Raw genomic sequence first — 16,432 nt, 5'->3', positions numbered from 1 at the left:
CCCGAACTCGGCTCCTCCCCGTTCTCAAGCTGCGGCGCTAAAGCTGAGCCACCGAGCTGCTTGGTACGCGCCTTGTTCCGATTGCCGGCATAGCAGTGGCTTCTATAGAGCCAGACGGGAGTTCCGTCTCCTTCACCACCGCGCGAGGCGGGCTCTTGTGCGCCCTTTCTCTCCCCCGGGACAAAGACACTCACCATGCTCCCTCCCACTAGCCCTGGGGGCTGCCAGAGACCAAGGCGCCTGCCTCCAATCTCAGGGCTGGCTCCCTAAGATATAATACAACCACCCATCTTCCCCAAAGCGTGCAGGTGAGACATGGTTACAAAACGGTCACAGGAAAAATAAAACGACAGTAGTTATTAGTTCACAGCAGTGGTTATTACAAAATAAGGAGAGATTCAGAGAAGGGTGACAAGAATGATTAGGGCTTGTCGACACTACTTGTCCATGGAAAAAATTCATAGGAAGAGACATTGAAAAGATGCAGATTCTACAAGGAATAAAAGTATAAAATAATGTCTGGTATAGAGATGGTAGATCAGGAGTTTCTTTTCTCCCCATTTCATATCACAGGACAAGGGAACAAAGGTGGCAGGTTCCAAACTGATAACAGGAAATAAATACATAATTAGACTGTAGAACTGATTGCCACCAAAAGTCAGAGGCTAAGAACTTAACAACATTCAAGAAGGAATTGGACATTTATACAGACAACAAGAATATCCAGATTTCAGAGTAGCAGCCGTGTTAGTCTGTATCTGCAGAAAGAAAAGGAGTACTGGTGGCACCTTAGAGACTAACAAATTTATTTGAGCATAAGCTTTCGTGAGCTACAGCTTATGCTCAAATAAATTTGTTAGTCTCTAAGGTGCCACCAGTACTCCTTTTCTTTTTAAGAATATCCAGAGTTATAGTAGTTAGTGCTAAGAACATATTCCCAATTAATGTTCAAATGTGTGCTTCAGGGCTTAGATGTGAGTGATCACGATGCGGGGGGCTGATTAGCCCACATCTGCCTACTGCAGAATTCTTACATTTTGGCTCTTGGGGGAATTCTGCACCATTGCACAACACAGAGTTTGCACAGAATTAATGTTCTGCACAGAATTTAATTCGCCCCCGCAGAATTGGCACTGCCAAACTGCTGCCCACTGCTAAGGTCTGGCAGAGCCCAGCTCCCCAAGAGGCTTGAGCAGGCCACAGTTCCAAGGTTTGCTGGCCCCGCCCAGTCACATGCTGCTGCCAGGCCCCAGCCCAGTACAGCAGCTGCCAGAAGAGGCAGAAGCAATAGCTGGGAGCTGCAGGAAGGGGCTGCTGCTTTCCGGGAGGGGAGACTTTGGTAAGGAGGAGGTGAGACCAGCCAGGGGGGAACATGACTCAAGCTGTACCAGGGGCAGCCAAACCTTTAAATTGTGTCCCCCTGCACCTCTTCCCCACCCCACTATCAGCACATATGAGTCATCTCTGCCTGGCAGATAGTAATGAAACTTCGGAGCAGAGCCTGCGGCTGGACTCTGGGGATGTGGACATATGTGACACACCAAGAGTGAGGCACCCAACAAAAGCATAACAGAGAGACAGGAACTGGGTTGTCCTAGGGGTTTCTTTAACTCCCTACTACTGAGGGGAATCCTTTTTGTCATCTGTATCATTACAGACATACTTGATGACAGGTATTTTGAAATCAATTGCCAACATAATTGAAAATTACATGATTATATTGTGTTTTGACAAATAAAATATGCAGAATTTTAATTTTTTGGTGCAAAATTCCCCCAGGAATACATTTTTCTCTGAAGTATCTGATATTGACCAGAGTTGGAAACAGGATATCAGAGTACATGGACCTCACCTCTGATCCACTATGGCATTCTGCTGTTGCTATACTCTGATAAAAAATTGATTAATTTTAGAGCGCCTAAACAGTCAGAGTGGAAGCACTCCTTCTTACAGAAATTCTGCATGGAAAGTTGCAACATTTTCAGCAAAGGAACTGGTCATTTTCATTACAGGTGTAACTGACTATTGGCTTAAGGAAACAAAGTTGATTTGAAAACTGAGAGCCAGCCAAAATTTACACTTTCCCAAATTTACTGCAATAAGCATATAACATTTTTAATGATCAAACAATACAAGCTCTATGTTTGCACAGCAAAAACACACTACAAATATTGGATTTTGTTTTAAAAAAGGGATATCTGATAGTTAGGAGACAAGAAAAGCAACTGTTCCCCCCTCAGCTGTTACTTTCCCACCTGCACTCCCATCACCTGTCTTTAACTTGGTTACTCTGAACCACTTGTCAGATGGTTGTACAAGGATGACCACCATGCTGGATTAAACTGATTTACTGTACACTTGTAAGACAATGAAAGCTACCAATATGGTGAATTATTAAATAAGACCAAACAATTAATAAACATAAGCACATTTGCACATCATAGGAAGATCATAGGTCTGATTTCATGGGTGGTTTGTTTGGTTCCCTCTCAGGTTTTATTTTGTCATGGATACTTGTAGGTAAGACTGGAAGGAAGCAGCACCTCTGCTGAGCACAGAATCAATGCAGAGGTCGGGACACCCCTATAAATGCTTTTGTTTGTTTTTTCATTTTAATGCCAAGGGTGATCCCAACCACTTCCAGGCAAGGAACTTATTACACAAGAGCAGCTACCTGGAGGTAACAGCATCCGGATCCAGTTATATAAATAATAATGTTTCTGTAACATCTGCTCTCTCCTTCCTTTCTTCAAAAAGGAATGTACCCATCTCTTAATTTTCTAAGATATTTTACACTTTATCACTGCAATGCAGCCACCTCTGGGGTAGAGTGATAAGCAAGTAGTAAATAGAAACAGCGTGGGAAGAGAGAATTTTGAACACCACTAGCCAAACCCCCATCCTGACAGTGGCAGGGGACCTTTACTGGTCCACAGATCAGAGAAGACTTAAAACCCACACCACAAAGCAACTCAAGTTTGTTTGAAAGACAGTCAAGTATACATTTCCAGGTTTTAGACCAGAGATGGGCAAACTACAGCCCACAGGCCACATCCGGCCCACATGACCATCCTACCCAACCCTTGAGCTCCCGGCCGGGAAGACTAGCCCCCGGCCCCTCCCCTGCTCTGGGCGGCAGGGCAGGCTCCGGCCAGGTGGCTGCAAGCTCCTGCCGCTCTGACTAGCATGGTAAGGGGGTGGGGGTGGTTGGATAAGGGGCAGGGGGTCCGGGGGGGGCAGTCAGGGGGGTTGGATAGGCATGGGAGTCCCAGGGGGCCTGTCAGGGGCAGGGGTGTGGATAGGGGCCGGGGCAGTCAGGGAACAGGGAGCAGGTGGGGTCCGGGGGGGAGGTTAGGGGCAGGGGGTCCCAGGAGGGGGCAGGCAGGGGACAAGGGGTGGGGTTGGATGGTTCAGTGGTTCTGCAGGGGGCAGTCAGGGGACAGGAAGTAGGAGTGGGCAGATAGGGGGCAGCAGCCTTCCCTACCCGACCCTCCATAGAGTTTTGCAACCCCAATATGGCCCTCGGGACAAAAAGTGTGCCCACCCCTGCTTTAGATCGATCTTGAGCTGATCCAGAGGTTTCAACATAATATGGAATTGGATCATTCAGCTATCTCTCCAAAATTCTTCCTGCTGTCCCTTATGATCAAGAGCGTGCACCAGTACTGTCAGGTATTTAAAAGTCAACAGAATGAGAACACCAAAGAACATTCTCTTGCTATTATATGCAAAGGACCACTTAACTATTGGAGAGGTGGCTTCACCTATGCTCATATTTTTCTTCACATTTCCTACCACTGCACATGTAACTTCTGTCTTCATCCTCAGTAATGATGGGAGTACTGTAGGATACAGTGGCTGCCGGCATTTCTAGGTGACAGAACGGTTAAAAGAACATTGGTTTGTCTATGCCAGTGGTTCTCAACCAGGGTTACGTGTACCCCGGTGGTACACAGAGGTCTTCCAGGGGGTACATCAACTCATCTAGATATTTACCTAGTTTTACAACAGGCTACATAAAAAGCACTAGCGAAATCAGCACAAACTAATATTTTATACAATGACTTATTTATACTGCTCTTATTTATACTGTATTTATAAATACTTATTTATATTGCAATTTTTCAGTAATAGTCTGCTGTGACACTTGTGCATTTTTAAGTCTGATTTTGTAAGCATGTAGTTTTTGAGTGAAGTGAAACTAGGGGTATGCAAGGCAGACCCCTAAAAGGAGTACAGTAGTCTGAAAAGGTTGAGAGCCACAGTCTATGCTACCTACACACCCCACTGTTGCTAGCACTGATGATAGGGTAACCATAGGATACTTGAAGGGAAAAAAGCTAATAGAAAAGTCTCTCTCTTGATCTAAGTGTCCTGCCCAGGAGGCTTGGGTAGGCTGCAGTTCCCAGGTTTGCTGGCCCCGCTTAGTCACATGGCGCAGCCAAACCTCCTCCCTGCACAGCAGCTGCCAGAAGAGGCAGAAGCAAAAGCTGGGAGCTGCAGGGAGGAGCTGCTGCTTTGCAGGAAGGGAGACTTAAGTAAGGAGGGGGTGAGGCCTGCTAGGGTGGAGTACGACTCCAGTTGTTCTGGGACAGCCAAACTTTTAAATTGTGCCCCCCCACACACACACACACTATCAGCAGGTATAAGTCATCTCTGCCTGGCAGGATAGTAATGAAACTGCAGAGTAGAGCCTGCAGCTGGACTCCGGGGATGTGGACATTTGGGCCGGGAGGTGCCCCACGGTTGGACTCAGTAGGGGAGGGGATGTGGGAGTCTGGCTCCACGGCTCCCTCTTCCTGCCAGCATCCTCTACTTAGGAACTTGAAATATGGTAACTATATGGGGGGAGGGCAAAAAAACAAGAATCAACTAAAAGACTGGAGGGGCTGAGTTTTCCCCTGGCATGTGTGAGGCACCCAACAAAAGCATCACAGAGAAACTGGAACTAGGTTGTCCTAGGGTTTCTTTAACTCCCTACTACTGAGGGGAATCCTTTTTGTCATCTGTATCATTACAGACATACGTGATGACAGGTATTTTGAAATCAATTATCAAAATAACTGAAAATGGCATGATATTGTGTTTTGACAAATAAAATATGCAGAATTTTAATTTTTTGGTGCAAAATTCCCCCAGGAATACATTTTCCTCTGAAGTGTCTGATATTGACCAGAGTTAGAAACAGGATACCAGAGTACATGGACCTCACCTCTGATCCACTATGGCATTCTGCTGTTGCTATACTCTGATAAAAAACTGATTAATTTTAGAGGGCTTAAACAGTCAGAATGGAAGCACTCCTTCTAACAGAAACCCTACATGGAAAGTTGCAACGTTTTTGTTTAACCGAAAGATCGTCAGCAGAGGAACTGGTCATTTTTATTACGGATGTAACTGACTATTGGCTTAAGGAAACAAAGTTGATTTGAAAACTGAGAGCCAGCCAAAATTTACACTTTCCCAAATTTACTGCAATAAGCATATAACGTTTTTAATGATCAAACAATACAAGCTCTATGTTTGCACAGCAAAAACACACTACAAATATTGGATTTTTCTTTTTAAAAAGCGATATCTAATAGTTAGGAGACAAGAAAAGCAACTGTTCCCACCTCAGCTGTTACTTTCCCTCCTGCACTCTCATCACCTATCTTTAACTTGGTTACTCTGAGCCACTTGTCAGATGGCTGTACAAGGATGACCACCATGTTGGATTAAACTGGTTTATTGTACACTTGTAAGACAATGAAGGCTACCAAAATGGTGAATTATTAAATAAGACCAAACAATTAATAAACATAAGCACACTTGCACACCATAGGAAGTTACATTTCCCCTACCCTCCCACAAACTCTGCTTTCTTCTATCCAACCATGGATCTCTTTCTTCCTCTTAGTCGTACTTCATCCAGCTTTTTGATCACAGGGCTTGATTTTTTAGATGTAGTCGAGTACTTCTTCAGCAGGACTTCAAACAGAGTGTCTGTGTTTGGATGAGTACTCAGAAAAGCTTTCTCCAAAACATACAAATCGACTCCTTTATCCTCAGGAAGACCAGAAATAAAACTCAGTCCAAAATCTATCAGCACCAGGTCCAGCTCTTCTACTGGTGGTCGCAAAAGCATGTTGGAAGTTGTAAGATCTCCATGGATAAGATCATCATCATGCATTCGTGCCAAAACCTCACCTATCTTTTCTGCTAAGAGAAAGAGGTTGCTGGTATCATTTCCACTTTGCTGTACAGAAGTTATATAATCCCGAACTGTAGTTGATCCTGCGATATCTTCAAGATATATACAGTTGGAGACATAATCCACAAAGTAAACCACTGGTGCAGAAATCCCTATTAAAAAAGAGTTGATGAAATGCTAGCCTTTAGCTTATAAGAATGTTCAGCTTGCTTTATGATATTCAAAATTTATAATTACATAAATCAAATGCACCCTTAAAAGTTTACAACACTATCCTGGAATTGGGACAGAACCTCAAAATCCTGACCCCTAGTGGGCACTGACAAGCCCAAGTTTAGCCGTGTTGAGCTTTACTGCCCTGCCTAGCGCCTGGTTTACATTTAGGGCTTGTCTACATTACCCGCTGGATCGACCGGCAGCGACCGTCAATTTATTTCAGTGGTTCAGTGGTTATATTCAGGGGTCAATTTATTGCATCTAGTCTAGACACAATAAATCAACTGCCGAGCGCTCTCCCTTCAACTCTGGTATTCCACCAGGGCGAGAGGTGCAGGCAGAGCCGATGGGAGAGCGTCAGCTGTCGATTTACCGCAGTGAAGACACCACAGTAAGTAGATCTAAGTACATCAACTTCAGCTACATTATTCACATAGCTGAAGTTGTGTACCTTAGATAAATCCCTCCCCCCAGTGTAGACCAGGCTTTAGAATATAACTCTGTCGACCTATGATGCTCAGATGTGTGAAAAATCCACACCTGACAACCATAGCTATGCCAGCCTAACCCACTGCATAAAACACAGCTAGGTTGACAGAAAAATGCTTCCATCCACCTACCTACCACCACTCAGGGAGGTGGTTTTCCAATAGCCACACACACAAAAAAACCCACACAACCCTTCCATCACTTTAGAATGGGATTGCACCACAGGATTATGGCAACATGGCTACGGCACTGTAGCTATGCCATTGGATCCCCCATAATGTAGACAAACTCTAAATTTCAACTGCTGAAATTTCATTATCTATCCTTAAATCCCCCCTGCACTTCCAGTGGAATACAGAATTAAGCACTCTTCCTCTCCTACCAAAACACATTTGTCTGGCAGATGCAAAATATATGCTAGGATTTTGTCCTAGGCATGGCAGCATTTTGAGCAGATCCTGAGCAAGTACAATAAATCAGAAAGATGACAAAGACACACACACCAGTTATTTGCTCTTTGTGAGAAGAAAAAATTACCACACAAGCATCTTGAAATTGCAGATGAAGATAAATATCACACTGTTTTAATGGGGTCACCAGAGCTATCTTAGACTTGCTGGGGCCCGGGGCCAAAGCTGAAAGCTCAAGCCAGAGGGCTTCAGCCCTGGGCAGTGAGGGTCAGGCTTTAGCTTCACCCCTGTGCAGCAGGGCTCAGGTTACAGGCACCCTGCCTGGGGCTGAAGCCCTCAGGCTTCGGCTTTATGTCCCCTGTCTGGGGTGGTGGGGCTCGGGCTCTGGCCCCTCCAGCCCGGGCAGTGGGCTCGAGCAGGCTCAGGCTTCAGCCCCGCATCCTGGGGTTGTGTAGTAATTTTTGTTGTCAGAAGGGCTGTTGGATCATATTAAAGAAGTTCTGTATTAAAATCACAAATGAGTTTGATTCCCCATAGCTTAAATTCCAGGGTATTACTAATTAAGAGGTCTCTTGGTTTTTGGTACTGTTTCTCTCCCTCTACGTGTGAAACTTCCAAGCTGCTAATTGTCTTAGTACATTCTAAGACAGAGTCTGTTCTCAAAGCAATTCACACAGAGAGAGACTCAAAGCAATACTCTAACAACAAAAACAGCACCCAGAGACTCCCCGCCCTTTTGTTGTATTAACAATTGTGATTAAAATAGAGATAGAGGATGTATGTGGATGGATGCTTGGTGTGGATAATAACTGAATGATCAGGGAGGTGCCAGCCTTAGAATCCAGTGTCCATCGGCTGAAGAAGACGTCAAGTGGAAATAACCAGAGGACCCCCGGAGGGCAGACTGGAATCCACCCAACAGCCTCAAGAATGGGAGAACCAAAGAACAAGATAACATCTAGCAGCCCGGAGCAGTCAGGAATGTGCTATCTGCTGATTGATTCAGCAGCAGCATGATGAAGCAATTCCCATAGACTGGCATAGGAAGAAATTCCTATAAAAATAGACTCTTAAAAAGTGAGAACTTTGGGGTCTGATTCTGCAAACCAACTTCCAGGAGCATCAGATGAGCATCTGACAAGGCCCTGCTCCCTCCTCGTGTCCAGGCCACCTGGCCAGTGGCTTGGCATGAGCAACTCTAAGGCTAGTAACTATGATAACAACCTTGCAGAACCTGTGTGTGTGTGTGTTTATATGAATGAATGTATGAATAAATATGAGATTGAATGGAATGTTATAGCTATAACTAACTACTTACTATGATTCTTTCTGTATTCACAATAAATGTGGTATTTTGCCTTTTTCCCTTTAATAAGATCCTGCTGGTTTTTATTTTATTGGTATAACACGGGGTGGTAGTGCAATGAAGTTTGAGAACCCCTGCATTAGTGAATGGTGCTCTGAAGGTCAAGGGTTTATCTCCCTGCTTCACTTTTGCCCCACTATAATTTAGGCTGTCCCTATTATCTATCCAAGAGCTTGTCTACACTTAAAGTTATTTCAGAGTAAGATAAAGTGTGAATTTAGGGCACAATAGCTTCCAGAATAGCTTCTTGTGTTGACACTACTTCAGAATATGGGCATGTTTACACTACAGCAACACAACTACAGTGCTGTAGCGCTATACACTAGAGGCTTCCAACGGTAACAGAAGGGATTTTTCTATCACTGTAGGTAAGCCACCTCCCAGCCCAGGTAGCTAGGTCAAGGGAAGCATTCTTCTGTCAGCCTAGCCACATTTACACTGGAGGTCAGGTTGGAATAGCTACTACACTCAGAGGTGTGAACTTCTTCCTACTTCTGGGCAACAAAGATATGTCACTCTACATTTTAACTGGTTTCAGAGAAGCAGCCGTGTTAGTCTTTAAGGTGCCAGACGTACTTCTTTTCTTTTTGCGGATACAGACTAACAAATTTATTTGACATTAAGCTTTCGTGAGCTACAGCTTCATCCGATGAAGTGAGCTGTAGTTCACGAAAGCTTATGCTCAAATAAATTTGTTAGTCTCTAAGGTGCCACAAGTACTCCTTTTCTTTTTACACTCTAACTGTAGACCAGATCGCAGAATAATCATGCAGGGACCTACTGGAAAACACCTATTTCCATTACTTCCCCAACACAGAAAAAGCTCAAAGCCTCTTTCTAAATACTATCAAGTCCTTGACCTCCGTGAATACATTAATATTGTGAAATGTTCGGATACTACAGTAAAGACCACAGAAATGCCTACAACAGGGAAAACAATATCCTGTGGCAGCCCGTCACTCAGGACAATTGTGTGCTGGGTTTTAAACAGGTCCTTTTGTGTAGGTTTTTGTTGTCTTTCAATTTCATTAAAAGCCCTATTACCTGGGGTTATGAAAAAGGGTAAAAAGGCGCTGACGGCTCCATTCATGGTACAAACCCCTCCCCAAACAGTGCCAAGACCCTGCCATACAAGCAGCTCCTATCTCTCCCTAGACTCAGTCCTCTACCCCCCCTCAGCTCAGCCCCACCACAGAGCCCCCACCTCCTCCTAGGCTCCCCCACCCCGCCCTACAAGCAACCCCCATCTCACCATAGACTCACACCCACCCCAGAGCCCCCCTCCACCCCTGAGCTAAGACCCCCCCGACCCACCCCTAGAGCCCCCCTCTGCCCCTAGGCTGAGCCCGCCCTCCCGTCCATTTTCAGAGAGTCCCCCAGACCCACCCTGCAGAGCCCCCTTCTAGCCCCCCATCTCTCAGCCCCACCTGCCCGGCGGCAGCGCAGCAAGGAGCGGGCCTCCTGCGCCGTCCGCCGCCGGCTCAGCCGCTCCTCCAGCGCCGGGTGCCGGTAGCGCTTGGGGAAGCGGAGCTTGACCACAGCCGGCCGGCCCAGGAACTGTCCCCGGTAGAGCCGCGCCTCGGCCCCCTGCTGCACCAGCTGCAGCCCCTGCAGCGGCGGGGGGGACACCGCGCTCGCTCCCGCCTCTCCTCCCCCGTCGGCCATGATGGATGGAGCCCGTACGCTACCGGCGTACGTCAGCTGCGCGGCCGGCGTCACCTGCGTGAGAGGGAAGGAGCACGACACCGCCCCCTCCGTAACACGTGACTTACCGCGGCCCTCGGGAAGCTTCGGGTTCGGCTCCCGGAAACAGCCGAACCGCCCAGGAGAGCGTTCAAGGGCGGAGACTGTAGCCCCGCCAGTCAGCCCGCGGCTCCTGCGCGTTACACCGGCCTACGGGGCACCCCGCAAACCCAGACCGGCACCGCCCCGCCCCTGTACCCCCCACCCCGTGTATCGCCTTCGTCGCATATCGCCCTGCCCCTCTATAACGCCCTCACTGTGTATCGCCCCGCCCCTCTACCGCTCTTCCCGTGTATTGCCCCGCCCCTCTACCCCGCCCTCCCCGTGTATCTCGCCACCCCCATACCTCCCTCCTCGTGTATCGCCCTTGCCGTGTATTGACCCGCCCCCTACCTCCCTCCTCATGTTCACCCCACCCCGCGATAACGCCCTCACTGTGTATCACCCCGCCCCTCTATGCCACCCCTCCCCTCTACAGGCCCTCCAGGCAGCACTCTCCAATCCTGTCACTCCACCCCCTCTATACTGCCCTCCCTCTATGAATCACCCCGCCCCTCTATATTACTGCTTCTCCCGTCTATAGGTCCCTCCTGCCCTCTCAGATCTAGGCATGCCAGGCGTATAGTTTTTGACTGGAACGCCCAGTTGAAAACGGACCCTGGCGGCTCCGGTCGGCGGCTCAGCGGGGGCCCAGGGCTAACGCAGGCTCCCTGCTTGCCCTAGTTCCGTGCAGCTCCTGGAAGCGGCTGCCAGGTCCTTGCGGCCCCTCGCATGTGGGTGGCCACAGAGGCTCCGCACGCTGCCCCCACCTCACTGCCAGCTCCGCAGATCCCATTGGCCGGAAACCGCAACCATTGGGAGCTGCGGGCATGAGGGCAGCACGCCGAGCCTCCCTAGCTGCCCGTGTGTCTAGGGGCTGCACAGACCTGGCGGTCACTTCTGAGAGCCATGGTAAGCACCACTGGGACCCCGCATCCCAAATTCCTCCTGGCCCCCAACCTCCTGCCTCCTGAGGGTGGGGGAGAGCAAGCAACAGAGGGAGCAGGGATGGAGCGAGCAGGGTGGGGCCTCAGAGAAGGGGCAGGGCAGGGATTGTTTGGTTTTGTGTGATTAGAAAGTTGGCAACCCTACTCAGGTCTATCACTCCACCCCTCTATACCACCCTCTCACCACAGATCACACCATCCCCTGTATAATGCCCTCCGGCTATGTATCACTCAGCCCCTCTATACTACCCTCCTAGCATGTATTACTCTATCCTGTCTATACCACCTTCTCACACTCTGTACTGCCTTCTGTCTGTGTGCCCTCTCTATATTTCCTCCTTCCACTATATACCTCCTCGTTCCCCACTACACCCTGCTTCCCCCCTCTCTATGCTGCACTCAGTAAATAGTATATAACTAATATGTGATAGATCATCACTCCGGTTGCCTCCCCTTGTAAGAAGCTCCCCTTTGGCCTTATCCCCCTGAGAACGAAACTTCCTTTAACTTCTGCTGCTGCCACTGCAGGAATGGGATTCAGGAACTCAGAGCACTCTGCAGCTGCTGAGGTGCCTGCAAAGCTGGGGCACTGCCTGCATCTCTGCTGTCCCATCCCATCAGGGATAAAAGCGTGGTGCCCACACCTTCCCCCATGCTCCCTGCCAGGACCCTGACCCCCAGCACCTCACTGAAGTCACCATGAGCAGGAGAGCTCTTGGATGCGATATGCAGAAGAGCACGCCAGGAAGTGTGTGCACAAAGGAATGAATTATTCTGTACAGAACGGAGAGCCTTGCTACGAGGTGCTGATTGGGACCCGCAATAGAGGGTAAATGGGCGCTAGGATTAGTCATTCCAAGTGCTGGCAGCATGCTCCATGCTTCACAAGGCACAGACAAGAAGCCGGTTCCTACCCCTAGAGCTTACAGTTCTTCAAGGCACAGTCCTGCTGCACTACCCCAGCAGGGAACTCCAGGAGGCAGAATGCCACCCAGAGGTCTCCAACCTGTAGTAGGGGAAGTAGCCCTGCTGCTATACTGTTTTCTGAGGTGCACAAATTCCTGTGTGTGCAGAGTTATTGCCCTGGCTCCTTCCCACACACTTGGAGCTCTTCTGTGCCCACAGGAGAGCACGGTGGTCCCTGCACTCCCCAGAGCACAGGGAAAACAGCTGTGCTAGGCTCTCCTATGGGCTATGCAAAGAGGAAGGAAGGCTCCTGCTCACCCTGAGCCTTCCAACTGCTCACCAGCATGAAGGCCAGGCTCTATCCAGCCTTACATTAATAGAATGTGACCGGGGCGGCAGGTTTGGAGAATTTTTGGTGGTGCCCAGAATGGTTCCAAGTCATCTCCCTCACCCCCCATGCACACACACACACACCTGCCTAAGGCTCTGGGAGGGAGGTTGGGTGCAGGAGGGTGCGGGCTCTGGGAAGGAGTTTGTATGCTAGGTGCAGACTCTGAGCTGGGGTAGGGGCTTGGGGTCCAGGAGGGGGTGCAGACTCTGGGAGGGTGTTTGGGTTCAGGAGGGGGTTTGGGGTGCAGGCTCTAGGAGAGAGTTTGGGTGCTGGGTGCAGGCTCTGAGCTGAGACAGGGTGGTGGGGTGCAGGAGGTGGTTTGGGTGCTGGGTATGGGCTCTGGGCTGGGACAGAGGGTGCACGGTGTGGGGCTGGGCTAGGGATGAGGAGTTTGGGGTGCAGCAGGCAGGCTACCCTGGGGCTGGGGCAGCGGGCCAGAGAGGACAACTCCCCCCAGCCCTCTCCCCACCAGCAGCAGTGAGCTCCAGGGGAGGGGAGCCCCTCCCTCCCTGGCCTGACACTCACCCAAGCCACCCCAGCTGCTGCTGCTCAGGAGGTCCAGCCAGGATAAGCCCCTGCTCCCACAGAGTTGACTTGGAGTCAGCTGCCAAGGTGTGGGGGCTGCCTTGCGCTCCTCCCCTCCTCCAGTGCAGCAGCTGCCTCAGCCTGCTCCCAGCGCTGCTACCGTGGAGCTGGACGTAGCAGTGGCCAGTGAGAGAAGCAGTGTGGAGCTGCGGGGGCCAGCCACCCGCTGCCCAGGGCAGGCAGGGACACTTGGGTGTGGTGTGTGGAGGCAGCAGGTGGGGCCAGAGGATGCATGTGACGGTGGCAGAGCTGGGGGAGAGACCCAGCCCTGAACATCGGTGGAGCCTGGCCCCCTGGGCCCTGAATTTGCTGGAGCCCAGGTACCACAGGCCCATATAACGTATAATTCACTGCCCTTGAATGTGACATTTGCGTATAGTACCATAGGCATCCCCGGAGAATGAAGGCACAGCGTCTGTCACAAGGAGCTTACAATCTGGGACCCTGATCCTGCAATCCATATTGCAGAGGCATTCTGCTGTGCGCACACAGAGCTTCACTGAAGTCAATGGAGATCTCAGCAGGCCGATCAGTGTGCCTGTGCTTTATCCTTCACAGGATCAGGGCCTCAGTTAGCTAGGACCACACTTGATGCTGGGAGGTATGACACAGAGGAAGTGGATGGGGAGAGATGTCAGCTAAGGTTAAGTAAGGTGCTTGTTTTCCACCCTATCAGCTTAGTTCCAGCTCCCCCTCCCCAATAAGTAAGAGTCAATCATTCACGGTGCTGACAGTTAATGGTTACTTTACAGAAAAGTTAATCATCAATAGTGAAGTGCCATCAATTCTCTGGAATCCTGCCATCCTTGTAAGCTGATTCAGCTCAACAGTGCTCACATGACATCTTCAGTTGGCCACCCCCACATAGCTCCTGGCTGAGGAGGGCCTTGTGTGTTAGTAGAAGAAAGAGAGAGAGAGCGTAGAACAGGGGTTCTCAGACTTCATTGTGCCATGACTCCCTTCCAACAACAAACATTACTACATGACCTCAGAAGGAGGGAGAGAGATCTGAGACCGCCAGTGCCTGCCGCCCCAGGCGGGGGGGGGGGGGGGGGGGGAATGCCAAAGCCTGAGCCCCACTACCCCAAGTAGGTTGTGGGCTCAGGCTTCAGCCCCAGTTGCTGAGGCTCAGGCTTCAGCTGTGGCCCTGAGCAGTGGGGCTTGGGTTTTGGCTTCAGTCCCAGGCCCCGGGGTGCAAATCTGAAATTGTATTGTCTTGTGCTGCACAGAAAACAGTATAGCGTAAGCTCATGAAATTCGCTCCCTCCTTCAATGTGTTGCCAGTACCCAGTGCTGAGAGGCAAAACAACAGCAGGGGTTCGTTACCCTGTGTGTTTCACTCAATAATCACAACGGGGTGGAGAAGCAGAAAAGTTTATTTGCAGCTGCAAACAAGATACAGGGAGTATAGAATCTCAAATCCTGCACCCCAGAGCAGGTCATTACACACACTTTTATATTCCTTAATGCTACTGCACTACACATCAGCCAATTAAAACTTTGCACAAATACTCTGCCTTCCTTTTATGGGTTACAACAATGTTTATTTCCTGCAACCTCTAACAAGCATTCCTAGCAACTTAAACAACCAGCACATCCTGCCTGGCCTTGTAACTATCTCCTATTATTTTTAACTTGGCGTCAGCAAACCTTACACTAAAGCATTATCTGCGGCTGCAACATTGTTTTAAGAGCAAAAGAGCTTACTCAAACCAGCCAGGCCTGAATTCTATTAAGGGGGGTTAAGAAGAAGCCCTTAGGCTTTCAGCAGGGTGACTTCCTCAACCCTTATGGCCTTCCATCCCCTTGACTTAACTAGTGGCCATGCCCTGGGGTCTCCAACAAATGTGGCAGAAGATATGCACAGCTTTTTGCCTGCCTTCCCCCCCCCCCCCGTTATGAATTCCACAAGCTATGTTTTAGAAAAAACAAAAACAAGTTTATTGACTACAAAAAGGTAGGTTAAGTGTTTATAAGAGATAGCAAACAGACTAAAGCAGATTACTGAGCAAATAAAAACATGCAAAGTAAGTTTAATACATTAAAGAAACTGGTTACAAGTAGTAATTTCCTCACCCTAAATGTTGTTTAGGCATTTCTTTCACAGGCCAGACACCTTTTCTGGCCCAGGCTCAGCTCTTCTTCTCCCCCCTCCTCCCCCACCGCCCTTGTTTCTTAGATGTTCTCAGCAGTCATCCTGGGCCAAGATGGGGTCCAGTACCCAGTGACATGATAACATGACTCTGCAGTGTCAAAGCAGCATCCCAGGAAGCTTCTCAGGAAAGTGGGAGATTAGCATCTTCAGAGTCCTATTGTTCTTCATAATGGCCTATCCAGGCTGATTGCCTACTGTCTGGTGGGTGTTCCCCAGGTGTAAACACAGTAATTGTTACATAGTCAATATTCCTAACATCAGATACAGAAATGATACATGCATACAAATAGATAATCATATTCAGCAAATCATAACCTTTCCTATGATACCTGACATGACCCATCTTGCATAGAACACATTATTTATGCCATATTCATATCATAGCAATATCTATGAAGAATATGAGGTGTTGGGTCACAGAGGCATGAACAAGACTCATTAATCTTTCACAGATGTTTTAAATACATTGGAGGCATCTAGCCAACTACTTAGTTTGTAACAGCTCCTGGTCTCAACACCACAACTGAATTTTAATGGCACACAATGCAACCCACTACTCCCTTGGGCTATTCGCCCATACTGGGGTATTCTTTAGGTTCTTCAGGAAATACAGGCTGTACAAGAGATTTTTCCAGTCCATATAAATAGTTATTAGATTGTTACATTTGGAAATGTTTCAAGTCCATTTTGTCCTTGTTTTCCCTACCACATTATTTGTTTGTTTCAGATGTTTATTTTATTAACACATTCCACATAGCTTACTTCAGCTTCATGTGGTGGGGTCATGCTGGGGAAATATTTACATTTACAAATATTTACAAGCTTTCAGTAACAGCTTTGGATGATAAAAGAAATCTACCCCATGGTACTTCCCTCTCTTATTATGTCCCAAGTCCATTGGTCTTAGGCCGTTTATACAGGATGCTCTAGCATTTAGCCAGGAAATATCTGCATTCCTGTTTTGCATGGTCCCAATTTGCAAATACTATTTT

General features: G+C 48.6%; 1 protein-coding gene across 1 annotated transcript; it reads right to left on the bottom strand.

Moving 5' to 3' along the window:
- Positions 1 to 5,712: 5,712 nt before the first annotated feature.
- Positions 5,713 to 10,384, bottom strand: TP53RK (TP53 regulating kinase). The gene is made up of 2 exons (XM_084645335.1): positions 10,102 to 10,384; positions 5,713 to 6,345 (listed from the first exon to the last, which is right to left on the bottom strand). Exons 1-2 carry the CDS (start codon positions 10,337 to 10,339, stop codon positions 5,867 to 5,869), a joined length of 717 nt encoding a protein of 238 aa, XP_084501461.1. The 5' UTR covers positions 10,340 to 10,384; the 3' UTR covers positions 5,713 to 5,866.
- Positions 10,385 to 16,432: the final 6,048 nt, after the last annotated feature.

This window comes from Lepidochelys olivacea (genome assembly GCF_965140295.1).
Source record: "Lepidochelys olivacea isolate rLepOli2 genome assembly, chromosome: 13".
In the NCBI taxonomy this organism is placed as follows: Eukaryota; Metazoa; Chordata; order Testudines; family Cheloniidae; genus Lepidochelys; species Lepidochelys olivacea.
The sequence above is the reverse complement of the archived record's forward strand: the minus strand, read 5'-3'. Positions and strand labels throughout refer to the sequence as shown.

Excerpts from the sequence above, each read along its gene's own strand:
- TP53RK (XM_084645335.1), bottom strand. The coding sequence starts at position 10,339 with ATGGCCGACGGGGGAGGAGAGGCGGGAGCGAGCGCGGTGTCCCCCCCG. Across the intron at positions 6,346-10,101 it reads GCTGCGCTGCCGCCGGGCAG|GGATTTCTGCACCAGTGGTT; the intron begins GTGGGGCTGAGA and ends CTTTTTTAATAG.